Here is a 25,283-nt window from a genome sequence, read left to right on the forward strand (position 1 = left end):
AAAAGTCCCTTACTAGACCACCCTCCTCGATTTAGTCCAGTTCCATCCAACCCGAATGAATGTGCTGCAAGTCCAGCGCATCCTGTAAGCAGCCCAGGCAATAAGAAGGACATCTTACCTACTGTAAGCGGCAATCTCTTGCGATCCCCCTCAGGAACAAGTACGCAGTAAGACCGTACATCAGCCTACATGTGCATGTCGACCCGTTTCCGGCGTCACTATCCGGCCCGGGGCTTCTTTGGAGCAGCTCCCGGTTTCTTCTTTTTTCCTTCTTTTGTCCCTTCATCTCATCTCACCGCTGCAAGAAAAAAAAAGACGACTCTCCCTGCATTACCCCAGCCTGTTTTCAAGAAAGAAAGAGGAAAAAAGGGTGTCTAGCCTAGTGGCGCTCTGGGGTAGCTAAAGCATACACCGTCATCGTCCCACGTCGATCTAGGCTTCTAGGCTCCCTAGCATCTGAAAACAACGACCAACCCTCGTGGAGAATGGCAGCAATGGGGTTTTGCGGGGGTTTCTCGTCGGCTAGATGCATTGCATGGTGCAAAAATTCGAGCGAAGTGGTTGGGCGCTCGCTCGCTCGGGGTCGCTTTGACTTTCAACTGTCGCAATCGTTCATTAGACTAATTACATACATGTCTGGGCCGATGGTCTATTATGCCAGGCTAAGGAACTTGGGCTGGTCAGTAAAATGAAAAGGTACTTTTTTGTAGGTAATTATCGATATCAAGCGCCCACGCGCCTCGTGTGTTTTAAGAATTAATTGTCTTGCCACCTCATTAGTCCCTGACCTCGAGAAATGGCACGCACAGGACTTTGCTGCGTCTCGCCCCATCATTTTCTTTTCCATGTGAGAATGTCTGGTCTGTCGTCCGTTGTCCCGCCAAGCGAGCGCAACACGAACCAACAACCCTCATCAACCGGAAAGCTTGTACGGTATCTCGTAAGTAGCACTCTTCCTCTTCACATGGTACGAAGTACGCACCGAAACAACAATACTGTACAGTACAATTAGGCTCTCTGCCTACGAAGTATTGCACACAAACACACACAAACACACACACACACAGACACACACACACACACACACACACACACACACACACACACACACACACACACAATACTCACTGGACCTGGACCCCGGGTTTCATCCTGCAACCTTAAATACCCTAACAAACGTTGACAAGGTATGCCATTGTACGAGCGAGAGGGATTAGGCTTGCCGAAAGCCACATCGACAGAGGCTAAAACATGACAAGTTTCTATGAGGATCGCAAAGCACTGACTCGCCAAACTTAGCTACAGTAGTAGGTATCCCTAGGTAGCCGTTCTGTCTACCTTGCCTATCTGCTTGAAGCATCAACCAAGTGATTACCTACAGTTGGGTAAGTACCTCCCTACCTAGGTACTTACTGTAAAGGTACGAACGGATAGGCAATCAATCAGTCGGCTGTTGGCGTTCACTTTCGATTGCCTTCGACTACCCAACACCTTCAGCCAACCTTTTTGCCTCACTGCCTTCATTCATCAGCAGAGTTTTACATGTCATCTATGATAGAAACAGTGTGCCTGCGCCGTGATTATCAAGCCTATTCAACCCCATCTCTGATGGATTTTACAAAGTTTGCTTGTTAGACAGGAAAGCCGCTTGTCCCGGATTGATGCTTGCCTCATTAGGCTTGCACTGAATTTGGCGAAAAAGAGGGACACCCGAAGCGAAGAGAAAAGAGACGATACATACTACTTACACACACCCTCGCCGTCGGATTACATACCTGGCTTGTTCTCTATCTTCAGCAACGTGCCGTGTCTAGTTTTGTGTGTGTCGACGCCGCTCCCGATTCATCTTTAGCGATTGAAATCGCGCCACGACTATCCGTCGAGTGCTATTTGGTTCTTGACGTCCTTGATAAGCTGCCGAGGCAAAAGAAACGCCAAACACAGGTATAACAGAACCGAGTAACAGCGCACCAGATTTAAAGACACCAACAAACAATCAAAAAGGCAAACATACGACTATAGAGAGGCAGAGAATTTTAGGAATAAAGAGGGTCAGAAAGAAAGACAACAACCCAAAAAAAAGAAAAAAAAGAGAAGAAAACAAAAGGCCGGTCATGTCGAAACTCGGCAACGTCGTGCTGGTCGGCACCATCGTCGTCCTCTCCGGCCCGCTCGCCCTCGCCGCGATATCAACCACCTTTGTCGCCGCGACGCTACTCCTTCTCTTCGCCGGGGCCGTATTCGTCCACGCCGTGCTCAAGTCTCTCTACCAGGTAACTACATGGCCTTTCTCCGCCGGCCCGGCGACCTTGACGACGACGGCGGTGCCCAACTCGCCAAGAAGCGCCTCTTTGAAGCCCGCCGCAAAGGGACAGAAAGTAACCGCCCCGCAGCAGCCACCCTCGCTCGCCATCAAGACGGGCCGGTGGACATCATCAACTGTGTCCAAAGCAGGTAGCTGTAGTCCCGAGAGCAGTGGCTCCGTGACCTCCAGCTACAGCAGGAGCTCTTCTAGCAGTAGTAATGGCGGCGGTAGCAACAGCAGCAGCAGCAGCAGCAGCACGACCAGCGACGGGGCCATCGAGCAGGCACATATAATCAACGGGATCAGTCAAGCCGTTGGCAACGCCTCTGCGATGGAAGGCAGTCTCCGTGGCGGGTTCAGCCGGAGGAGGCGACCCGCCGCGAGCCTCCTCGACTTTTACGACGACGAATTCGACGACGCCAACTTTGTAGATGAGGTTTACTTTCCAGAAGACGAAGACATGGACATGGACGGGCCGTGGCCCGGCCTGGGGGCGGAGATGTCGCGCCATCATCACCGCAGCTATGACCGCACCTACGATCGTACCTACGACCACACCTACGACCACACCTTGCTGCGTCGGCATCGGTCGGCCAGCGTCGCGGGCTTCACGCTTCCGGTGGCTTCAAACAGCTCGAGGCGGAGGGCGTCCATCGCGGAGCTGCCATCGGTTTTGCAGTCGGCGACCATGTCGTCAATCAGCTATAGGAGATCATCTACCCCTGGGAGGCGAAGAGTACGTTTGTCGGATTATGGATTGTAGATAATATTGAATGTTTTTTTCGAGTTATGTTTTTTTTTGTTGTTTTTTTTTTTCAAAAAAAAAGAAAAGCACTGTTGGCATGAAAATAATATCAGAGTCTACTTACTTTGTCTGCTCCATAACATGAAAAACTGATAAGACGCTACTCTGCAAGTGACTAAATAGGGATGTAGCAAAAAAAAAAAAAAAAAAAAAAACCGTTCCAAGGCCGTAACCAAGACGATGTTCAATTAAAAAGTAGTTTTAACCATAGCCTGAAAACTAAACATACTTTTGATGCGTAACGGCGCGACCAAAAAAAAAAAAAAACAGGCTTTGTCTTTCCAACCGAGCCGGGCTGGACCAGAATCTCCCTCCAAGGTCAAGTATAGTAACTGCCAAGAAAAACGGAGACTTTTTTTTCTGTACATCATACACAAAATAACTTTTTTTCCAGCGACAAACTACTGCTCCACCAAAATTGGGACAGGTTCCTGTACAACGAAGCAAATATAGGTATGCAGAGGCGCAGCCTAGTTCTTGATGTCGCGGACAAGTCTCGCACCAGCCCAGGCGTAGGGGTAGTTTCGCTGGTACCAGTTGACGCTGTTAAGTCCAGTGTTAGTAGATTTATTTTCAGACGCCATAGAAATCCCGCGATGAAAGTGACGCATATACAAGGGAGTGTCATTTTTGCCTGTCAAGCGAATGTAGTGAAGAAATCGAGGGGGAGAAAAAAAAAGAGATGTGTGGGTGTAAACTCACAAGGACTTCCGGCCCGCGATGCGAGGGTGTGTAGCCCAAGAACCACCCAGGATTATGTTGTGCTTCTCGTCAAAGAAGTCGGCTAAATAGGCACAAAGTGGCAGCACACCAACGTCAGCATCCCCGGACCTCAGACGACAGAGGGACAAATTAAGCGAGCTAAGGTTTCCACGTACCTGTGTAGTTGGGGTACAAGGACATCGGTTCAAAGCCTTCATGCCGCCGCAATGGCGAGCTGGTCCACTCCCAGACGCCTCCCATTTGCGACTGTCCAGCGAGCCTCCCACCGTCGGCTGTCACCGCAGTTGGATGCCAGTTCTGGAACCCAACGTTGGAACCGCCAAGGTCGATAAATAGGTTCTCGTCTGCCTGTGTGGATGGAATTGCTCCATCCTCACTGGCAGGCTTGTCTCCTCGTGATGGTGGTGTCTCTTCAACGCCGTTGTTGGACAGATGGCTAGAATTGACTTGTTAGTCCAGGGGATTTGATCTGAACAAAGGTTCCGGAAGAGAGGGTTCATTTCAGTACACACCCATTGACAGCCGGCACTGTTCCAGACAAAATGTTCTGCGCCTGCTTCTTGCGCATGACCTCGGCGTATGCATAGATGCTCTTGGTTTCCTCAAACGTCGGAATCCTGCCTCCCATCCAGGAAGCACAGCCAGCAAGCTCGTCGTATGAAGCAAATACGGGCCAGTCCAGTGCATTTTCAAGCGGTACGAGTCCGAAGACGGTTCTCACCGCCTTGCCTGCGAGGAAGTATTTCGGAGGAGCTTCAACGTGGTCCTCATTGCTATCGCTGCCGTGGTCGTTGCTGTGGCCATTGCTGTGGCCGTTGGCATGTCCGTTTGACTTTCCATTGGTACAAGTCCCATTGCCGCCGCTGTGACCATTTACATTTGAAACAGAATGGCCATTGACGCCGTTCGTTCCGTTGACTGTAACTTTCGAATCCATCATCGACCACGAGGCAGGAATCTTTTCGACATTTCTCTCGTACATGTACGAGGCATACTTTTAAACCATACACTATTAGTAGCTGCGCTCTCTGCATAATTTAAATATCGTATTGCTGTCTCACCTCTTGATTGGTGATTGGTCTAGCCTTTGCCTGGAATGCCCCTACTGTTGCCTTTCTTTGGGGTTTTTCGTTGTCCCTGGAATCATTAGCAAACAAAAATAAGTATTTCCCATAAAAGCAACCCTTAAAACACTTACCAGCCGAAATGTCCGTTAGGATCTGTGCTGTCCTCTGGGTCATCAAGTCCGACGATGATCTCGGTTGCCGGAATCTCGAACCATTCATTTGGAACCCTGTTAGCCCTGGCCCGGATCGCCATCTTCTCGAAGTTGGGAGTGACGACCCCAGGAGGGGGTAGTGTTCGATCACTCTGCAGCAACATGTACAGCAACGTCTCCAAGTGCATGACCTCATGCTCAAAGCCAACCCAGATAGCTCTAGCCACGTTGCGGGGGATGTTGTCAGCGCCGCGGGAGTAGATGCTGCGGACCCTAGATCGAACTCGTTCTTGATATTCGGCAATCTCCGAGGCTGGAGGCCACTCGTCCGGTATTTCCGAATGCGAGTGACAGAGCTCCGGGTTGTCAACATCTGGATCGACGCCTCTCTCAAAGATGTGAGCATAATCCTCTGGTCGCGTGGCCGGTTCCTTGGTGGTCTTGGTGAGCTGAATATCCAAAAAGGTCGGGATGTGGCCAAGGTAAAATATGCAGGCGTTGCGCAGCCTGATGGGCTTCTCGAGAAGCTCCTTCTTGGGGAGCATCCCGCGGGTGACCGCGTCCCATTTCGCCCAAAGCTCACTCCAGTCCTCCATGGTTGGCATGGTTGTGCTCGCATATTCATTCGGAGTCAGGGCAAAGGGTGTCGTAGGCTTTGTTAGCACATGGACTCCTGTTTTTGCGATGGCGCGTTAGCATTCGGTTGCTGGTATCTGTGCAGTACAGGCAATCGAGGCCAAAAGCTTTCGGCTAGCTTTGATACCCATAGCGACCAATCGTGAGAGACGAGATAACCGAAACCACACTCACCGTATTCTTCGCCGACAGACCACTTGCCAGCCTCGACCATCCCTGCGGCTTCCCAGAGTTTTCGAGTCTCAGACTTGCTGTACTTTACGCTTCGTTCGACAAATACCCGCTCGCCCGCTGGTATGTGCTGGCCTAGAGCCCATGTATCACGGACTGGCGAGTACCAGGCTTGGTGTCGACCCCCTTCTGCGTCATAAACGTATTCGCCAATAACTTGCCAATCATCTAGTTTGAACACCTGCTGTTCGAGGATTCTGTTTGCATGAACAAGACCGTTGAGGACGAATCTGTAAACTCAGCGTCAGTCGGCCAGTCACACGTATCCAAGGCGAGCGTGGTCAATATTAGACGTACTGATGTGTGATGCCTTTCGAGTCTGAAGAGCATTCAAAAAGACCATGTTAGTGACGTTCGTAAACAAGAAATTCCCCAGCATTATCCACTGTCCTCCGGTACTTGCCGTTGTATGCGTGACTAAGACAACGTTAGCAGTTGAACTAGAACGAGGGGCCCATCTTGTCTCGGATGAATAGGGTCATCTCACTAAACCTTGGCGGGATCGGAACAGGCATCAACCCCAATTATCATGGAATCTCCGGGACGCAGCACCTCGGAAAAGCCCCGCAGGAAGTCTGAAGCTTCGTCGCGGCGGAAATTGCCTGTAGTAGCAGTGAAGGCGTGAGTATGGATGATCTGCTCCGTGGCATACATAGGCTTCACTTTTCTGACTGACCAATGCTTGAGCCAAGCGACATGACGCATTTCTGTCGACCGAGGCTGGCGGGTTCTTTCAACCATTCGCGGCCATCGTCATATGTTCCCAGGAGACCATGGCAGTGCACATGTTTGTACTGAGGCACTTGGGCCAGTGTACGCTTTAGCTCCTCCTTGGAAAGGTCCAATGCGTAATAATCAACACTTTTGCCGGCATTGTCGATGGCTTGAAGGAGAAGATTGACCTTCCGTAGGTTACTGTGCGAAGCAATTAGTTGGCTGGCGAAGAAAGTTCGTGGAATAAAATTCCAGAGCGAGGCCCCAAGGTCTAATCATACCCACTCCCCAGCTCAACCACCATAGATCCGTCCGGAATCGCGCGAGCTATCTCAGAGGCCGAGGACTCCAAGACTGATATCTCATCATTGGTCAAGTAGTACTCTTCGAGATATGTAATCTGGCAACATTTGTTAGCTCGCTCCCACTCCGAGTCTGTGCGGTGAAGATGGGCATCATCAATATATGCTCTATGCCTGACTTGCTTAGATGCGCGAACATCTACAAGCCTGGCGACTGCATTGATAGCATAACAAGAAAGTGGAGGGGAAAAAACACCAACCTCTTCGAAAATTTGCAACCCACGCTGGTCGTATAGAAGAATGGTGGGCATAGCCCGCTGGCCCGGCGTAGAGAGAAAAGACGACAGGATCTCTTCCTTGAGATCGCTCTCAACTGCAACACCGCGAATATCGATTATGTCAGGTGGCTGGGGAGCGTAGCCGCTGACACTTTTATTTCCGAAGCTGCCGTTGATACCGTTATGTTTTCCATGGCTCAGATCCCAACCGTTGAGAGCCTTCTGCTTAGGTAGAGGATTTTCATTGCCGTAAAATCCTCCTACAAAGCTCTTCAACGGGTGTCCCACACCCCCGGCCATGAGCACTGCAGATTCCGCAGCGGGCATTGCGAAACAGGGTCCTTTCTGGGGTTAAGATGACAAAAAGAGTAGTTTTGTAGATAGATACAGGTGAAAAAAAAAAGAAAAGAGGGAAAAAAAAGAGAAATTGTGCGTAAGAAAATTGCTCAAGGAGGCGATGAGTGGTATGTCTTAAAAGCCGAGAGTTTATTGTTTGGAGATGGATGCTTATAAAATAGGAACTTCAAATTGTAAGAAACAGGTAAAAAGAAACTTTTTGACAAGGGGGTCGACTTTGTATAAAATGTAAAGAAGATACACAAATAAATGGATGGCCTCATCTACTTCGGATGGAATACAAACGTGGTTTCGTTCAAGTTGTTATGCTTACCAGCAGTAGAAAGAAAAGGAATGGGTACATAAAGTCTAAGCCTTATAAATGCAACAATACTGCTACTAATAATAATAATAATAATAATAATAATAATAAAACTCACCACACGAGAAACTGGGCGTCATTCTTGCGTTGCGGAACCAGCGGAGAGCGCCCCCCGTCACAGGAACGAATGCATCCAGAGAAAGCAACCTCTTACAGAAGAAGCACCAACCTTGTCCGCGGCTGTTGGGGCCCCAAGTTACTCGTGGTCACACCTTCCAGCCTGGAGGAACCCAGCCCGGTGAAGGCCCCGGCCATGGAAATACAGTAGCAACTTTTTTTCCCCCATGGATCTGCACTGAATATGAACCTATCAAGCCGCCTGCATGCCGGGGTAGTATTTATACCTTGGTGATGTTTATCAATCAATATGTACGTAGCATCCGTAGGTAAGGTATTTGATTACTTCGTAGTGTCAAAGGGCTAGACGGTGGGTTGCATGCCCGTTCATGTCTGATGTGGTGGCTTTCTCGTGTGGATATTTCACTTGACCCCAACCAAGTAAGTACCACTTGGTAATTACACCTTGGGTTGGTTTGGTTTGATGTGTGGGTTGATGGATTTCTGTGATCAAGAGGCAAGGTACAGTAAAGGGGACCTACATAAGGTGGTGGTATCCAGCAACTTGCAGCAGTGGAAAAGTTGCGGCGCTTCGTTTCATTTGTTGCCTGCCGGGGGGTTTTTGGTGGATATGCTAACCCGATCCATGATGGTTCCGATCTTAGGTATTGTGGTACAAAAACTACCTGGTTAGGTCGCCAAGAAGCATCTAGAAGTACTTGGCTCCAGCCGTCAGGAAGGCAAGGTACGTACATACCTAACAGACCTACGGTACTGATTGATTTACCTTTTTGCTGACAGTACACTAGTTGAATAGGTATATTACATACATACCTACTCGCGTCTGACGTCGACGGAATGGACACGCGAGCGAGAAAGAGCCTGCCTAGCCTGGCCTGGCTGGCATCGGGTGATTCTCTCCAACGAACCCCAAACACTGGCTGCCCTCGAAACAATCGGTCCAGATGAACGCTGCTTAATTGCCAGTCATCGGAATTTTGGCTGGTTGCTTGCGCCTCGCGAGGTCAACTTGTCATGAAAAACAAAAACAAGATGTACTGTGCTCATTGCCAGGGTGTAGTTGTACTACCCAGTATTATGTAGCGAATGTTTAGGTTTCATGGTCGGACGAAAAATCAACGGACGGGGAGCGCGGCCGAGGGAAAGGAAGTTGGAGCAAATCGCATGTTCGGTTTCCCAGCGGGGTGGGTTTTCAGACAGGCCTAGCTTGCCTAAGCTCCACCGAACACCTTGGCAAGGAAACAAAAACCCCTCCGGCCCACTAGGCCAGAGACCAATCGCTGTGATGACAAGGCGCCAAAAAGCTCAGGTAACCCCATTTCCCACAGCTGCTTTTCCATCACAGCCCCTCCTTTCGCAGCTCCTGCCCCCACAGAAAACGAAATAAGAACTCGTACAAGTTTTGACATTGATTTTGATGAAGTCCGCACCACACTGTTTGCCACGCTCGTCCATCCGGTACAGAGCCGTTTTGCCCAACATTCAGCGTTTATTCTCTCGCTCTCTCTCCCGTCTCTCTGCACACCGGCTACGGGCTGACTGCAGCTATAGACGACACTAGCGCTCCGTTCAATGAATGGACTCTTTTATAAACTTTGGAGCCTGACGCATGCACTGGCTGGCTGGCGAAATTATAGTGTGCCGAGACTCCGCGCGGCGTCTTTCCCATTGTCGAAGGTGGTGCGGAGGTCATCAGCTGTACCCGTAGCAGCGTCATCGACCCCGTCATCTACACCAAAGAACGGGGCACATTACGGGGTAGCTGTTCCGAGGGAGCATCGTACCATGTCTTGGCAGTCACTCGAAGATCCCAGCCAAGCTCCGACCTTTTGGACTTCACCTTAGAGGTCAAGCAGGTCAAGTAATTATTGTAGGAACAAAAAAGAAACAACCTACTCCAAGCCACTCATCACATCCTTGGCCTTGCCGACCCTGTCTCGAGGTGAAGATTACCTGGCTCTTGGGACACATGGCTGAGCCGTCCTGCTGGGTCCCAGCCGTTGACACAAATAACCGGCATATTTATCCATGATCTTCAAGATCTTAAGTTGTTGCTAGTTCAGACATCAAATTTGGCTCTGATCTGGAGTGGGATGGTCTCCCAGATCGGAAGAAGCTAAAACAAATTCAAAAAATCAACAACCGTGGGAACACAACTGAACAACTTCTTCTTCTCTTGGTCCCCCACACACTCCTAATTATTTTTGCTTTGCTGCTGCTCCTACTTGCTGCTGCATCACGTACTGTAAAGTTTCTACGTACTGTATGTATAGTAGTACTGCTGTAACACCCCCTCAACCCCGCTATTTCGTCTGCATGGCCGCCGCACAAGTTACTGTGTTGCAGTCCTGGAAGCAGCGCCCAGTCAGCACAACAATGGAGCTAGGATGACACCAAAAAGGCCAGGCCCTGCAGCTTGCGAGCTCAGGTGCCTGGTCGCGCGGGATGTCTTACCATTAATATGGCTAACGGTGGATCGGGCGTGGGGTGTCGCCTCGAAATGCAAGCTGGGTAGTACAAGGTACTGTACTACAGTATACCTAGTTGCTAGGTCTTATTTCTCGGTTGCAAAGACGGTCAACCGGTCCAGGATCCTAGACCACCTTGACCACCTCACCTTGTACCTACATTCCGGTACAAGGGAGCAGTGGCGAGCGGACTCGGGCAACCCTGGAGCATCAAAGAAGCAACTCACACCCAATCACACGTTTACGAGTTACGGGGCACATTCTGTACCTCTTTCGTATGCGCCAACACATGGCGACAACTGTCAGGCAAACGGACCTTCCGGTGGGACTAACAACCCTCGCTGCTGTACAACTCCGGAAAGAAACCTGTCAGCCCCATGCCAGAAAAGTCACGCGGGCCCCGGGAGGCTGCATCGTGATCGAAGTAGGTACGTACGCAGGCATGGAAAAGTTCCAGGCTCGGTTTGGTGGCAATGGCGTCGGATTACCTTGCTTTGGACATGGCTTCACGTATGAGCTGACACTCGCCTGACGCTTTTATTACCTGTCACTGCACGATGCACAATAATCCACCCGTCGGGTCACAATGCATAACACCATCTTTCCCATCCACTAAGTTGGCGATTGCGGGGGAACCTCTCCGTCGTGAAAAGATGGCAGATGCCCACGTGCCACTTTCCCAAAGGCTTTGCTGGACACAAAAGCAATACCAAGATGGTGTTGTTGAAGGTTTTTGTGCCACGGAGTACTGCCGAGCCCGAGTCCCGGTCGGTGTCCCAACATAGACAACTCTCCATCAGGTTCCCCGAGTCCAGACCTCACGCCATTCAATATCATCACTCCGCCGGTTCTTTTTCGGGGGGATCCACTCAAAAACTTTGTTACATGAAGTATGTATGCATCAAGCCTGTCCGATCGATTACTGAGGGACAGGCAAACTTTGGGCAAGTTACACCTTCTCCGAATAACCGGAAACCAAACTCCAGCCGTGAAACCAGGTTGACGGGGATAAGACAAAGTTGTATTTGCGGCGTCCGAAAGAAACAAACCAGTTGATATCGGCGGCTTCTTACCAACTCCAGAATGCCAATCTTTGTCGTGGTTGCTGATCATCGTAGTCATGCCAAAAGCTCATATACCTTGATGGTGTACACACCATAACACTCTGCATATGTCAGAAGAAGATCGGTCATTTTTTGACAGGATTGCACCATCCGAGTTTTGAAGACAAGGCCATACGTATCACTTGCCTGAAGTGTGGAGCTATCAGTATAGCATCAGAACTATTCTTGAACCCTGGACTTGGCAAAAGCCTTCAGAAAGTTGTTCGGGTAGACCTTCCATATTCTCTCTTGTGATTTTATCAAAGACCTACTACGACGGGGCCAGTGCATGCTTGAGCAGTTTGCGAGCAATGCCGATTGCAAGAAAAAAATCATCTCTTTACTCTCTCCTTGCTCTTGTTTTCCATGGCGCCACCATCTCACCGTGCAGGCAGCTTCTGGAATAAAATCAGAGTACATGGGTTCAGCAACTTACGTAGTATCACCCGCCGAGGCTAACGCCCGCCTTCTCTGGGCAGAGAGGCTGAAATGATGAACCCCTGAGCGCGGATCACGGGCCAAAGTCCCCGGGCCCGGTCGCCAAGGCCAGAACCTCTTTCTAGAGTCTTTAATGTCAGGGTCAGGACTCTGCTATTTTTTTTAATATTCGGAGCGGGTTAAGTGCAGTACATTCCCTAAGCCACCCTCCGGAATCCCCTTTGCCCGGCAGAAAGGCGGTCGTTCGGGAACAAGCCGGAATGTTTCTTTTTTGGTTATACCTGCAAGCAAGAACAGAGATCTGCACGTAGTCACGTTGTCCACGTAGAAGCTCTGGGAATCAAGCCCTTGGAATTTATATGGTATGCGGCTTACGACCACACTCAAAACATCACGGCTCTGTTGTTACACACTTCATCACTTCCCTATTCAAAGTTGGACAAAGCCCCTGAACCTCGTCGTAACTGAAAGGAGATACAATGACCTAGCATGTCGTATTCCCACAACAACCGAGCCACCCACCTGGTCACATCACCTGATCTATCGATTTCTAACGTATATAGCATGACGAGCATTTCTTTTACAGCCAGAAATCTCAATAATTAAAATGTCTGAGCCTCTTGGCGGGATGCGGAATGAGTGCCCAACCTGGACTTTGGGCGTCACTCACAGCCTATCCTTTTGATACCGTGCATGCCAAACCATGATTAAGCAAGAGTCCACAATCCATTCACGTCTATTTCTTATTGGCACTCACCAGGGATCTCTTAGGCCGTGACTGCAGACCAAGCTCAATATGCCCATAGTATCACTTGCCTATCAAATAATTTGAGTTGTGACTATTTTCTTGATCACAAAACCGCCAAACCTAAATCGCAAGCCTCAGAGTAGCACCAGAGGAACACGATCAACTGAATCGTAATTTGGTGATACATATTAAGGTGTAGTGAGTAGTGTGCACCGTCTTCGCTCGCTGCGTACACCCAACTTGCATCGCTCCCGTCCATACGTAGAAAACAAAAAGCCTCACAATCCTCGAGGGGGGTTAGCAACGTTATGCCCCGACAAAAAAAAATCAGAAACTACCTCTTCCTGCCCATGTTCCTGATAAGTATTCCACCGACGACGCTGGCAGCAACTGCAACGCCACCAATGATGGCAGCACCCAACAGTCCCTCCTTGGCGACCTTGTCGTCGATCAGAGACCGCAGGTTTGTCGCCTGGAGGTTCGTCGGCTCCTTGCCGAGCAGCAAGTCATTGTACCGTCTCGCCTCTGCGTAGTTTCCGAGTTTGTAGTTGCCCAGGGCGAGGTAGTACAGGCATTCACGGCGGCGTTCGGGGGATGTGCGGAATATTTCGGAGAGGAGCATGACCCCCAGCTGCTGGTCGGATCGCGTACTGGATTTGACGAGGCCCTGTGGATGCGGTGTTCAGCGTCCACACTCGAGTAAAATTTTTTTGAAATCATTGCCAGAGTACCTACCCAAGCATAGTTGAACTTGGTCTGCACACCAACCATGTCGCCCTCCTTGTCGTATTGCGCCCGCAGAACAGCGAGCTCTGCCGGCTGAAGAGGCCTGCACGAACACCAACGTCAGCTTTTTCGAGTGGCAGGTACAGGTCATTTTTCATCTTTTCTCTCGTCGCTCTTCTACTCTCGAGGGGTTTCGTACGTTTCCGCATCGATAGCATCTGTTGATCTCATCATTAGTCTTGAGAACAAGTCGTGACATGAACACGGCAAATCTGCCCTGACTCCAACTCACAGGGAAGATTAGTCCCCATTTTTGATGATATGCCTGATGTCTAGAATATAAATAAAGTCTTAGGGAGAAAGGCTGAGATTTGGCGTGTATCCTTGGAAACCGTATGCTGTTGTATTCTCAGCTAGGGTAGCTAGGGTAGGCTTGTTATTCACGATTTACGAGTTTGACGTTCCGATATTGGACCACCTGCGGTTGAAGGCCGCGGCATGACCTGTGACCCTGGTTATGACGATGACGATGGATGGCCAGTTCGACTGGGTTGATAGATAAGATAAGAAACGCGTGCCCAGACCCCGCTTATGTCGCGTTGTGGTCAGCACCAGGCAAGAAAACACTCTGCCGTTTCGGGTAAATTGTTTACGTCCAGGTGGGTAAAGGCGTATTTACCTTGGGAAACTGTCCCGACCAACAACAACGCTATAAGCATCGACCAAAAGTTTGCACCTGTTACAACGCTGGTTGCATAGTTCGGAATACCACAATCAACGAATACTGTACCTTGCAGATCTTATCAAAATAAAAACCAACCAAACAAAACTCTGAAGATCCAAAACACCACTCGGTCGCAATGTTACTCGAAGAAGATCCTGCGACGCTCATCCGAGCAACCGTACAAAACTTCGCCGTCACGCCCGACAAGGCCGCACTCAAGCGCCTCCAGGACTCGACAGCGGTACTGAACCAGGCGCGAGAGCTGCGCTTCCGAGAAGCCGAGTCATCACTCAAGAGTTAGTATACCACCCTCTGCGCTGCCTTCTCTCTCAACTCGTTCCAAGCAGCTGACGCGACGAAATATAGAACTCTCACGGCAGCTCAACACTGTCCAATCGCAGTACGAGGAGCTCACATCTCAACACTCGTCTGCCGCGCACGCCTCGGAGATGGCGCGCCTCGACACGCAAAAGTTCCGCACCGCCAAGGCCGCCTCCGACCTCGAGGTCGAGACGGAGAGGCTCTCTTCCCAAGCGGCAGACCTCGCGGCGCGCCTACAGGAGCTAGAGCTGCAGGGCGTCGAGGGTGAGCCGAGCGCAGCCGATCCGGTCGAGGACGAGGTCCTCCTGAGACTCAAGGTGTACAGAAGTCTCGGCATAGAACTGGAACGCGAGGGTGAGGAGTGGAGTCGCGCCGTTATTCGGAACGACCGTAAGGGTGACGTCCATGTGGTCAACATGGACAAGAAGTTCTCAAGGTTCTTCTACGCCAACTACTTTTGGAGTACTCTATGAACCACAAGGGATAACGGCACCCTTCTTAAATGGTTCATGACATATGTGGGATGAATGATGCAAAGGGATACGGCGTCTTGGCGTTTGGGATATACAGAACACATGATACCTCCGTCTAATTAATTGATTTGCAGCTTTAATCGTGAATGAAAGGCCATGACCCAACATAGCGTGCGATTCCTGAACGTTTCGTGGTTCGTGTGATTTCAGGTCCAATCTTAGAGGGCCACCAACGACTTGTTTTGTTCTCTGTTCCCCAAACGCTCATCTTATTCTACTTAATGAGCGGCGCCATGTATTGCGACCTTCTTGGAGTCCTTGCATGATACTCATCAAATGCCAAATCTTTCCGCACATAGCCATACTTCGCCATGCTAGTGCGTTGGCACCAGCGACCATGAGCCTTCAATTCTGAAACAGTTAGATTACACATGTCTCATAGCCAAAGCAGCTCTTCCATCCCTATGGCAGCTTGTGCGATGATGTAAGCCCTTCTCTGATACTTTGCACTCAAAGCTTTGCATGGGCGAGGAAGCTTGGAAGACGGGCCAAGCCCTGAGTCTACACCAGCGATACTACGCAGTTGTCTTCTTGGGGCGTGACGTCAAATATGCGCCATCTGCAGCCTTGACGGAAGCTATTTGCTGCTCAAGAATATATGTCTAGCAACATTTCGTAGATTCCACTGGGGGTTTTTGTGCCATATTCTGTAATGACCTTTGTGATCATCTTTGGCGGCTGTGTTTCGTGAGTAGAATCAGCATATGGATCTATAAAGGGGCTCAGAAGTTGAACTACTTACAGTATAATCAATTGGATCCTCATTAGCTGCGCTCGTCTGCTTTGGCGGCTCATTTGAAGTAGTGAAATTTGCGACCTGCTGCTGCACTCCACAGCGCGGCAGGTCCAATTGGCTCAAAGGATAAACACGGGCAATCTTGTGGCTTTCGGCAGCAAAGTAGACCGGCTTTTTGTAAGCAGCAACGAGTTCAACAATATTGTAAGTCCCTATCCGCGACAGGACACCCCCGCTTTGGCAAAGTACCTCAGCTCCGAGCAGGGCAAAGTCGACACCAGTGGTGCGCAGGACGTGCGCGATATCGCGCTCGCTGACCTCGGCCACGGGCACACCGCGCGACCTGAGATTCTCGACGACGTTGCTGGGGAAGCGCAGGTCGACGACGTAGACGACCTTGAACCGCGGGCTCCCAAACTCGGCGCTGTGCACCTCGGCAGCGCGCAGCAGCACGGCAGCAATAGTGCGACTGCCACCTCCGGTCAGCACACACGAGCCCTCGCCGATGATCCTCGCGCCGCGCTCAGCGATCTCGGCCCTGGCCTGCTTGGCGCGGCTGGCGAAGACTCTGCTGTTGCGGATCAGGTACTGTCTCGTCTCCTCAAAGCCGGCGTGGGCATCGTTTGTGTCCTGCTTCTTAAGCGACCGGAGGAGGTACTGCTGGAAAAGATCCGTGCCTGCAGCAAGAGGCACGGGGTTGGGGACTGAGGTCCTGAGGCGATCGGCAGCCGTGCGGATGATGTCAAGCGTCTCCATCACGGTTGACGATGTGGTCTGGCCGAGAACATTGATGAGAGCCTCGATAGCAGCGACGGGCATGGTCAGTTCCGGATCGGAAGCGAGGATGCGCTCATATGTCTCGACGATACTGTGGAGCTTCTTAGCACGGAATATCTAAATATATACGAATATACAGCAGACGCGAGGGAGGCTGATGGAGAGCACATCGAGGTGGGTAGTGAAAAAGGCGGGGTGAGAAGGCGTACTCTGTGTTGGTTTGCGCATCGACGGCCTGTGAAGAGGCCTCCATCTCGGGAACTACTATATTCGACATTCTGGTCGTGGATTACTTGATTCCTATGGTAAGAATATCGGCTGGTTTTTCTTTTTTTCCTTTTTTGAGGTTCATAGAGCCAAACATGCAGGTGGTCAGGGCTAGTATTTTGCGAATTGGCTGCGAGACTATGACGAGCAATTGAATGACTCAACCAGGGTTCTGTCGCTCGATAGCGGGATAGCTGCATTGAAAGTGGGGTACTATGAGCTTGAACGCTTATCACAGAGACCCTACTACCGGTAAACACCAACTTCACCTAGGGCTAGATTGCCATACCTACCCCGCGGCAAGAGGACGGACCCCTGTATCGGCTCCAGGTACGTGGTATGTATCAACTTACCGTACTCCTTCCTCCCGTTAAATAAAAGTTTCAACTTTGTATCGACAGCAAACTTGATTGACCGTAACTAAGATTACCTACCTTTACACATGCGCATTGACACTTTCTTTTCACCACGCACAGGCATAATCTTGTAATCTTTTTCTTCCAATCATAAAAGATGCAGACGTTTGATCCCGCAACAGGCGAGCAGCTGCCGTCAGAGGCCATTCAGCGTGTGCTCTTCATCGCGCCGGCCGTGCATGTCTACAACATTCCGCCTTTGGCCTCAAACAAGGGCTACATGGCCGCAACCTGGACTGAGGATCCCAAACGCCACATTTTCACCGCCAGACTGCGTGCCATTGAGACGGCCGTTCCCCAGGCGGGCGGCGAGGACAAGGTCAAGACGGACATTGTGCTGGAGGACTCGTCCACGGGCCAATTATTTGCCGCCGCACCGTACACCTCGGCTGCCGTCGTGGAGCCCACGCTGGACAGCTCCAGGTTTTTTGCTGTTAGGGTGCAGGATCCGGCGGGTAGGAAGGCTATTCTGGGCGTCGGCTTCGAGGAGAGGAGCGAATCTTTCGACTTTGGAGTGGCCTTGCAGGAAGCGAGAAAAGCATTAGGACTGGACCAGGACGCGGCCGGCGGGCCTCACGGAAAGCCCGTCCCTGCCGAGACGAGGCCCGAGATCAAGCGGGACTGGAGTTTAAAAGAAGGCGAGACCATCACAGTCAATCTCAAAGGCTCAAAATTCGGATCCAGGCCAAGAGATGCCGAAACAAAAGACTCTGAAAACGCACCATTATCCTCGTTTTCACTGGCGCCACCTCCATCTGCTCCATCATCATCTTCTTCAAACTCATTGAGCAGCGGCGGCGGTTTTTCTCTACCGCCGCCGCCTAGTGCTCCTCCTCGGTCACATGCGAGGTCACCAAGCCATAGCGAGCAGCAGAAAAGGGCTGCTGCGGATCTAGGCTTTGACGATGGGCAGAATGGTGAATTTGCCTAATGCAGCGGCTGTACGGCCTGTATAGAACCTGTCAAAAATCTTGCTAGTTTATTGTTTGTTTTCCTTGATCTACATTTAAGCCCATGCCCGTCGATGTGCTTCCTACTTTCACCCTTGTACTCGACATATGGGTTGTCCTTTTGCCATCTTCCCTCGTTGTGTCCGGTATTCTGCACAGCCAGCCACAGTCAGCTGCCTATGGCCAGATTGATCTCAGCGATGGCATGCTCATGCGTTTGTCTTGTGGCCAGGGCGCGTAGCCGAGGCTGATCTGATTCAGAGAAATGCTGCAATGGCTGACCGAATTTCGACTGTCTGCGCCTCGGACAACACCAGCATCCTTCTCTCTGGTCTTGGAATAGCTGGCCTCTATGCTTTCCAGACAAGGAACAGTGGACCAGTACAAACCACCAACGCCAGACACGTCGGTAGGCGAGAAGTGGTCAATCATTCTGACCTCGGCTGTTGTTTCGTCAATTTGAGACTTATTATCCCAAGAGAAACTGTTGGAGAACATAACGCCCGGGATGAAAGGTGGGGAGAGTGGACTCAGCGCCGAAGGGCCGAGAAGCGAAGACTGGGGCAAGATTGTCTGAATCGGTGGAAGAACTTGTGTGGCCGGTTCTTGGTGACGCATCTGCCATTGATGGTCCGAAGCTGATGCCGGGAAGAACATCAAGCTTGTCTGCGGAGCAAAATGGCCTTGTACATGCTCTTGCCCCTGATTTTTTATTCCAAAGTCATTGAGGCGCAGTAGTGCAAGATGCTCCTGTTTTTCTGCTTCGAGAATTCTACCCTTCAGCAGGCTGGCCTCCTTTCTTAGCTTTCTGCGCTCATTGCCATTTGTGCTACCATCAACTATAGTGGTATTAGAGCAAGGGGAGGCCTCCATATCACCGAGTTCGACGGCCACCCTAGCAAGTCGTTCCTCGATGCGGCGAAAGTTGTCTCTGAGCCGCCTGACTCGCTGACTTTGGCGCTGCATGCTGTCAATCAGATAGACGCGCTCAGTGTCCATAATTTGTGGTGCAGAACCAGCCAAGTCCGAGAAAGGTCCCTGATGGTTGTTATTGAACCCCATGTAGGGCATGCAGCTCGCAATGATGCCGGCGTGACCGAAACATGGGTTTGGTGTAGTGTTGACCTGACGGGACCACGAAGTCTTGTGGTCTCCTAAGGAGGCTGGCATCTTGAATTTGGGCTAGTCTGCTGCAAGTATAGATAAATAGGCTTTGTAAATATGAGTAGAGCAGATATATATGTCAAATGGTATATGATTGAATACGAGCTGGGAGGACTAGGCTGTATAGTAATGTTCAGGCAGTGACGGATACTACAGCTATTAATGTTACAAAAGGCGATCGAATTCGTATTTTGGGCTGTTGCGCAGACAGTTTAGTAAGGAGTCCAAACAAAGGCATGACGAAGTCAATATTTCAAGACAAATTTCTGGTCCTAACCACGCGCCTGCGCAAACTCGGCACCGAACTGCCCAGGACGGCAAGAGTTTCTTTCAGCATACCGGAATGGGAAAAGTGCAAAATGTCAACAAAAAGGACAATTTTACTAACACTCGCAACACAATGCCGGACCTGACCAACCACAAAAAAAAGCGACAAAGGAAAGATGAGCGTGATGCAGGGAGGCTGCTTTCGGTGCATGATGGAAAAAGGGATGAATGTACATAGTACTGTAAATCTGGTAGGTTACAGTCAGGGGGGAAAGAGAGTAAGTGGGGGCGGGCCCCTTGCCGATGCATGAGAATAATCGACAAAAATATAACTGGAATCCTGTGTGCCCTCACCAGGGATCGAACCTAGGACCTCATCATTACTAGTGATGCGCTCTACCACTGAGCCATAAGGGCTTGATTTCCTGATATAGTAGTCCCGGATCATGGTAGACCTATACCCCAAGCTCCACACAGACTATCTCTGAATTGACAATGACGCCACATCGCGTGCAGTATACAGTGTGAGGTTTTCCAGAGTATCTCTCTCTCAGTCTCACTAATCACTCCATGAACCCCGACCTCGACCAGAGTTAAACAAGGCATTTGAAATTCGTTCTCACTAGATCTAAAACTAATTCTAGTCTAGACCTTAGCTCGAAGAAAATCTCTTTTGTTACCCCATCCCTTTCAATGAGATGGCATGGTCGCCGAATCGAGCCCTCTCAAACCTGCTGAAGCGGCCTTCCCCATGCGTGACGAGGACAAAGCAGCCCGGATCGTTGGCCAACAGGCGAGCTCCCCTGCACCTGGCACCACCGTTCCTCCTTGATGGCCCTTATACTCCACGCTATCTGCAGCTCTCCTCGGTCGATGCGGCCCTCAAACGGTCGAGAGCATATGCCCACCTGCGAGAGTGCAATCTGTGCCCCCGGCTCTGCGGCGTGAACCGCTACGAGACACTGGGCATGTGCATGATCGGGGAGAAGGTCAAGGTCAATGTAGTAGCCCCCCATTTCGGTGAAGGTAAGTTGGTGTTTCAGCTTGAAAGCGGGATTGGGTCGATTCAGGTGGACGAGTTTGCCTAGTTGCTGGGTCAAGTAGACATGTATAGGTATGCTAATCTGCTTCGCAGAGGCGTGTATACAGGGCCATAATGGTAGTGGCTCCGTCTTTTTTAGGTAGGTTTCTGGACTTATGACAAGCCGTTGCTTAAACAGGAAATTGTAATTTGTGTCTCATGCCTTCAGAGCCAAGAAAAGAAAAACCAGCCTGAACAATATCTACCTTAAACAAATTATCTTGATGACCCTCCGTCGTTGCCATAGAAAAAGGAGCATAATTATAATTACCGATATGCTGACAACACCGCTCAAACTGCAGCATGTGCAACCTCCGCTGTACATTCTGCCAAAACCACGAGATCAGCCACGTTCGCAACGGCGAAGATCTCACCCCCGAGGATCTGGCCGAGTGGTACATCAAGCTCCAAAACCTCGGTGGCGTCCACAACATCAACCTGGTGACGCCAGAGCACGTAGTCCCGCAGGTGGTGCTGTCGATCCTGGCCGCCGCCGAGATGGGGCTCCGGATCCCGATCGTGTACAACACCTCGGCCTACGACAGCCTCGAGTCGCTCAAGCTCCTCGACGGGCTGGTCGACATCTACCTGCCAGACTTTAAGCTGTGGAGCTCGGCAGAGAGCAAGAGGCTCTTGAAGGCTGAGGATTATCCTGATGCGGCAAAGGAGAGCATCAAGGAGATGCACAGACAGGTGGGCGATTTGTGCTTTTCGCCTGACGGGATTGCCCGGAGGGGGTTGTTGGTTAGGCATCTCATCATGCCGGGCCTGACGGGCGAGTCTGAGGAGATTGTGAGGTGGCTGTCGACCGAAGTGTCCAAGGATGCCTTTGTGAACCTAATGGATCGTAAGTCGACGGTCTGTAACCGTGCGCAAGATTCTGAGAGCCATATTGACAGGGGAAGTTTGTTTCCTTTAGAATATCGCCCAGCAGCCAACGTAGGAAAAGCTAAGAAGGCAAGGCTCTCCAAAGATAGCCACGCCTCCAAGGACAAGGAGCTATCATCTACCCAAAGAAAAGAAGGGGTGCGCTATGCGGATATTAACCGTGCCATCACCAATGATGAGCTCTCCACGGTTCGCAAAACTGCAGAAGATGCTGGCCTGTGGCGTTTTTGTGATCCTCCTAAACATGGTGGATTTCACATTTGAATGAACAGGAGTATATCAGGAGTCAACCAGGTACGATAGAACGTGATAAACATGGCGCCTGTCAGCGACGAGTATGCCTTGAAGGCTTCAGAGTTCGTAAAATATTTCCCAATTAACTCCGCAAATGAGGTTTTAGAATACACCAAGATGCCCAATATCGTGACCAGCATGGCTTCCTTGCTCGTTCTGCTCTAAATGAACCGAGATCCCTCCAGCCTTGGACCAGATCAAGCATTACTGGACTCGGCCTTGATTGGCTCTTCGGCTGTCTCGAGTTTGGCGCCACCCTCCTCAGTGTCCTGAGCCTCTTCTTTAGATTCTTCCTCAACATCAGCCACGACAGACTCCTCCTTAACCTCGCTGTTCTCATCATTCGTGGCTGCGTCTCCCTCTTCCTCCTTGCCTGCTTCGGCCTTGTCTTTCGAAAGACCAAGGTTCAGCAAGACTGCGGTCTCGTTGAAGATCCTCAACAACATCGCAGAGCGGTCCTCCTTGGGAAGCATCAGGTTTACCGAGTGGAAGCTCTTCCACAGCGGCAAGGCCATCCGCTCCATGTCCTGATCCTCGGGGCCCGGCTCGATTCGAAGCACACAGCAACCCAGACCAATCTTCAACGCTGCTTCTCCAACCTCGCCGAGGCTCTTCCAGCCGCCATCAGCCAGCTTGGGGAACATTTCGATCAAGAGCTTACGCAAGGTTTCCTTCTTGTTCAAGTAGATGATCCTCTCGGGCCCAACGTAGCCGTGTAGGATACGCATACCCTCTGACTGAATGCGCCATCCGCAAACCTCAGCTGAGGGAGCATCCTGCTTCATGAACATCTTGACACCACCGTGTACAAAACGAACACCTCGCCCCTCGTTGGCAACCAGAATGTCCCGGACTAGCTCTGACGTGTAGTATATGGCCTTTGCTGGCTCGCCCATGGCATTGCGAACCATGAAACGGTCTAGCGGGAAACGGTCCGAGAACTTGTAAAAATCTTTAACGGATTTGATCACCGAGTGGTCCGCAGGGAGATACTTGAAAGGCTCCTCGTAAGGGCCCTCCTTCTTCTTCTTGCCTTGGTTGACTGGGGTATTTTGGTTTGGAACAGGTTTCGACACCTGCGACTCTGAAGAGGTGGCAGTTTCCTTGGCTTCAGGCTCTTCCTGCTGTACCGTTTCTGCAACGTTGGTTTCCGCGGGAGCAGTGCTTTCTTCCTTCGGCTGGTCGATCATGTTGACATCCTCAGACGCTGCGGGCTGCTCACTGGCCTCGGTCTTTGGTTTCTTGGAGGCTGCCTGCCCTTCAATATCCTCATCTTCCCTCGGGCGCTTACCCTCTGTGACGTTGGGTGTTGAGGCTGTAGTCTCACCATTCGCAGGAGTCGTGCCAGCAAGATCGGTTTCGGGCTTTGCCTTGAACTCGGCCTTTTTCTGTAATACCACAATGAAAAAACCGCCCGTGTCTTGCAGGTGAGGATATATCCTCATGCAACGCTCAAGCGGGAGGTCGGTACCGGAAGGAAACATGGTCTTGGAGAGCTTGCCAGTCAGGGATTTGCCATCCTTGACCTCCAGCTGACCCTCAACCTCCTCCCAGTTGTTCCAGACCCGTCCCGATTTGTCCATCACCTTCCAGGTCTTCATACCAGGCCTCCGCTTGAGCCCGGGGAGCTTGTCACTGCTGTCAAGGATATCAACGTTGTTGAGTCCGCCACAGCGATCAATGGCTGCGTTGATGACCGACTCATTCTCAACAGGATTCATACTGCAAGTCGAGTACACCATCTTGCCGCCAACCTTGAGCATCTGCAAGGCACGAACAAGAATTCTCGTTTGCGTCAGATGCAGACCCAGGGCGCTGCCAGGAACCCACTCCCTCCACAAATTGACGTTCTTCCGGAGGGTACCGTCGCCGGAGCAAGGAACATCGGCCAGGATTCGATCGAACTTGAGGTACGCGTTGGTGTTGGGGTCGCTGCTGGGGATACGAATCGAGGGGTAAAGTGTAGCGTCATGATTTGTGACAATTAGGTTAGGCGAAGAGAGGCGCTTGAGCTGATGTACCAGCATGTGGCACCGCTTGTACTCGGCGTCGTTGGCAATGAGCATGCCAGTCGCACGGCCATCGTCTCCTGCGTCAACTTCCAGGTCTGCTCCATCCTCGACAGTCGGAGCAGTGTCGGCGGATTGGTCGCCGGAGAAGTTCTTCATAAAGTTGGATATCCTGGCCTCCTCGCCGACGTGAATCATCTCGAGCAGCTGCGATGCCTTGCTTCCAGGAGCAGCGCACATATCAAGCACAGTCATTCCAGGCTTGACATCCAGCACCAGCGGTGGAATCATACTGACAACCTCTTGGCGACTGATGTTTCCGACGCTCGTCTCAGAGACGAGGAATTTCTGGAACTTGGCGAATGGCGGGAACTTGCGCACCACATTCTTGGGCGTGGTCATCCACCAAGCCAAAAGATCAGGGTACCACGGGACGGCCTTGGGCGGGTCGACAGGTTGTCCCTCGTAGGCAATCTCTGTGATTTCGGGTATGTATCTCGTCTCCATGAGCTTCATGACTTCGGAGGCATGGCCCTTGGAGCCACAAAAGCGGAAGCTGTTGGGGAGCTCCCGCTGATAAGCGGTCCAGAACTCGGCCCGCTCCTCCTCGGGGAGCTGGAGAAGCTCATCGTAGAACTTTTGGAGCTTCTCGTTCTCCTTGGGCAGGTTGGCATAGTTGTATCGGTTGTTGGTGGCCGTATCGTGACGGCGCCTGCCATCGAAGTGGCCATTGGGGCCACCCCCACGCTTCTAGTTGTAGAGAGCAAATGGATCAGTTTGGTTGTCTCAATTAATAAAAAAGGTATGACAAGGTTATCCTACATTTTTGCGGTTACTTCTACCCATTGCGAGCGCGTTGTGAGGCAAAAAAGGAACCCTAATTGCGCCAGTTGCAGATATTTCAAAGGCGCATCCAGGGACCTTATACAGAGCTTGACGGAGTAGCCAGAACGAGTCAAATTCAATTGTTTGCGACAAGAAAAAAAAAAAAGACGAGGTCGATAGCTGCAAGATGCCCCGCACGGGTTGATCCATTGAGGGACATGAGTGGGCTGAGGGTTGCTCACACTGTACGCGCCGCCAAGCCTCAAAGCCCCACCGTCTCCACCAAATCTCCGCGTCTTAGGTGCACATACTAATTAATATATGTTAGTTAGCTTCAAAGAGTTCACCCAAAAAGATGCAGTATCGATGGATGATGTTGTCTGCTATTGCTCAATTGTCTACAGACCTCCAGATAACATGTTCGGATCAATGCTGTCCTCATTTGTGTGGTTCAAACAAATGATCGTACTATTCGAATAACTAACTCACAAACATTCTCACAAGTTCCCACAATACCAGAAAAACAACTAATTCACACA

At 50.9% G+C, this 25,283-nt stretch overlaps 10 protein-coding genes and 1 non-coding gene across 13 annotated transcripts; 5 read left to right on the forward strand and 6 right to left on the reverse strand.

The window, feature by feature from the left end:
* The first annotated feature begins 14 nt into the window (after nt 1-14).
* MGG_13220 lies at nt 15-3,211 on the forward strand. 2 transcript variants are annotated; one of them, XM_003711884.1, is made up of 2 exons: nt 15-940; nt 1,188-3,211. In XM_003711884.1, the coding sequence occupies exon 2, from the start codon at nt 2,115-2,117 to the stop codon at nt 3,066-3,068; it is 954 nt and encodes a 317-aa protein (XP_003711932.1). In that variant the 5' UTR covers nt 15-940; nt 1,188-2,114; the 3' UTR covers nt 3,069-3,211. The 2 variants fall into 2 exon arrangements, with proteins under 2 accessions (XP_003711932.1, XP_003711931.1); XM_003711883.1 differs by lacking the exon at nt 15-940 and adding an exon at nt 1,098-1,187 and having other exon boundaries at nt 1,300-3,211.
* A 103-nt stretch (nt 3,212-3,314) lies between these two features.
* On the reverse strand, nt 3,315-7,940 carry MGG_13219 (uncharacterized protein). Its single transcript, XM_003711885.1, has 13 exons — nt 7,196-7,940; nt 6,915-7,033; nt 6,596-6,834; nt 6,407-6,521; nt 6,323-6,336; nt 6,217-6,238; nt 5,863-6,149; nt 5,032-5,725; nt 4,895-4,970; nt 4,346-4,827; nt 3,989-4,269; nt 3,813-3,894; nt 3,315-3,653 (listed from the first exon to the last, which is right to left on the reverse strand). The coding sequence occupies exons 1-13, from the start codon at nt 7,538-7,540 to the stop codon at nt 3,581-3,583; spliced, it is 2,829 nt and encodes a 942-aa protein (XP_003711933.1). The 5' UTR covers nt 7,541-7,940; the 3' UTR covers nt 3,315-3,580.
* A 358-nt stretch (nt 7,941-8,298) lies between these two features.
* Nucleotides 8,299-9,027, forward strand: MGG_16753 (uncharacterized protein; the record flags this gene model as incomplete). Its single annotated transcript, XM_003711886.1, has 3 exons — nt 8,299-8,313; nt 8,683-8,733; nt 8,806-9,027. The coding sequence occupies 3 exons, from the start codon at nt 8,299-8,301 to the stop codon at nt 9,025-9,027; spliced, it is 288 nt and encodes a 95-aa protein (XP_003711934.1).
* A 676-nt stretch (nt 9,028-9,703) lies between these two features.
* MGG_16754 (uncharacterized protein) lies at nt 9,704-10,979 on the reverse strand (the record flags this gene model as incomplete). Its single annotated transcript, XM_003711887.1, has 6 exons — nt 9,704-9,849; nt 9,906-9,992; nt 10,254-10,270; nt 10,464-10,516; nt 10,638-10,679; nt 10,966-10,979. 6 exons carry the CDS (start codon nt 10,977-10,979, stop codon nt 9,739-9,741), a joined length of 324 nt encoding a protein of 107 aa, XP_003711935.1. The 3' UTR covers nt 9,704-9,738.
* A 1,662-nt stretch (nt 10,980-12,641) lies between these two features.
* Nucleotides 12,642-13,996, reverse strand: MGG_06075. 2 transcript variants are annotated; one of them, XM_003711889.1, is made up of 4 exons: nt 13,785-13,996; nt 13,692-13,710; nt 13,502-13,595; nt 12,642-13,433 (listed from the first exon to the last, which is right to left on the reverse strand). In XM_003711889.1, exons 1-4 carry the CDS (start codon nt 13,801-13,803, stop codon nt 13,101-13,103), a joined length of 465 nt encoding a protein of 154 aa, XP_003711937.1. In that variant the 5' UTR covers nt 13,804-13,996; the 3' UTR covers nt 12,642-13,100. The 2 variants fall into 2 exon arrangements, with proteins under 2 accessions (XP_003711937.1, XP_003711936.1); XM_003711888.1 differs by having other exon boundaries at nt 13,692-13,996.
* Nucleotides 13,997-14,120: 124 nt separating this feature from the next.
* Nucleotides 14,121-15,180, forward strand: MGG_06076 (kinetochore protein SPC24). Its single transcript, XM_003711890.1, has 2 exons — nt 14,121-14,512; nt 14,583-15,180. The coding sequence occupies exons 1-2, from the start codon at nt 14,353-14,355 to the stop codon at nt 15,008-15,010; spliced, it is 588 nt and encodes a 195-aa protein (XP_003711938.1). The 5' UTR covers nt 14,121-14,352; the 3' UTR covers nt 15,011-15,180.
* MGG_06077 (translation initiation factor eIF-2B subunit alpha) lies at nt 15,105-17,020 on the reverse strand. Its single transcript, XM_003711891.1, has 3 exons — nt 16,793-17,020; nt 15,813-16,674; nt 15,105-15,748 (listed from the first exon to the last, which is right to left on the reverse strand). The coding sequence occupies exons 1-3, from the start codon at nt 16,858-16,860 to the stop codon at nt 15,659-15,661; spliced, it is 1,020 nt and encodes a 339-aa protein (XP_003711939.1). The 5' UTR covers nt 16,861-17,020; the 3' UTR covers nt 15,105-15,658.
* A 177-nt stretch (nt 17,021-17,197) lies between these two features.
* Nucleotides 17,198-19,569, forward strand: MGG_06078 (adaptin ear-binding coat-associated protein 2). The gene has a single exon (XM_003711892.1). It carries the CDS (start codon nt 17,364-17,366, stop codon nt 18,195-18,197), a length of 834 nt encoding a protein of 277 aa, XP_003711940.1. The 5' UTR covers nt 17,198-17,363; the 3' UTR covers nt 18,198-19,569.
* A 423-nt stretch (nt 19,570-19,992) lies between these two features.
* MGG_20138 lies at nt 19,993-20,064 on the reverse strand. The gene has a single exon. It is a non-coding gene; the product is annotated as a tRNA-Thr (tRNA).
* Nucleotides 20,065-20,219: 155 nt separating this feature from the next.
* Nucleotides 20,220-23,099, forward strand: MGG_13218 (pyruvate formate lyase activating enzyme). The gene is made up of 4 exons (XM_003711893.1): nt 20,220-20,673; nt 20,783-20,828; nt 21,031-21,575; nt 21,648-23,099. Exons 1-4 carry the CDS (start codon nt 20,346-20,348, stop codon nt 21,878-21,880), a joined length of 1,152 nt encoding a protein of 383 aa, XP_003711941.1. The 5' UTR covers nt 20,220-20,345; the 3' UTR covers nt 21,881-23,099.
* MGG_13217 (tRNA (cytosine-5-)-methyltransferase NCL1) lies at nt 21,907-24,908 on the reverse strand. Its single transcript, XM_003711894.1, has 2 exons — nt 24,742-24,908; nt 21,907-24,669 (listed from the first exon to the last, which is right to left on the reverse strand). The coding sequence occupies exons 1-2, from the start codon at nt 24,763-24,765 to the stop codon at nt 22,108-22,110; spliced, it is 2,586 nt and encodes an 861-aa protein (XP_003711942.1). The 5' UTR covers nt 24,766-24,908; the 3' UTR covers nt 21,907-22,107.
* Nucleotides 24,909-25,283: the final 375 nt, after the last annotated feature.

The sequence above is a fragment of the Pyricularia oryzae genome, chromosome 3 (assembly GCF_000002495.2).
Source record: "Pyricularia oryzae 70-15 chromosome 3, whole genome shotgun sequence".
In the NCBI taxonomy this organism is placed as follows: domain Eukaryota; kingdom Fungi; phylum Ascomycota; class Sordariomycetes; order Magnaporthales; family Pyriculariaceae; genus Pyricularia; species Pyricularia oryzae.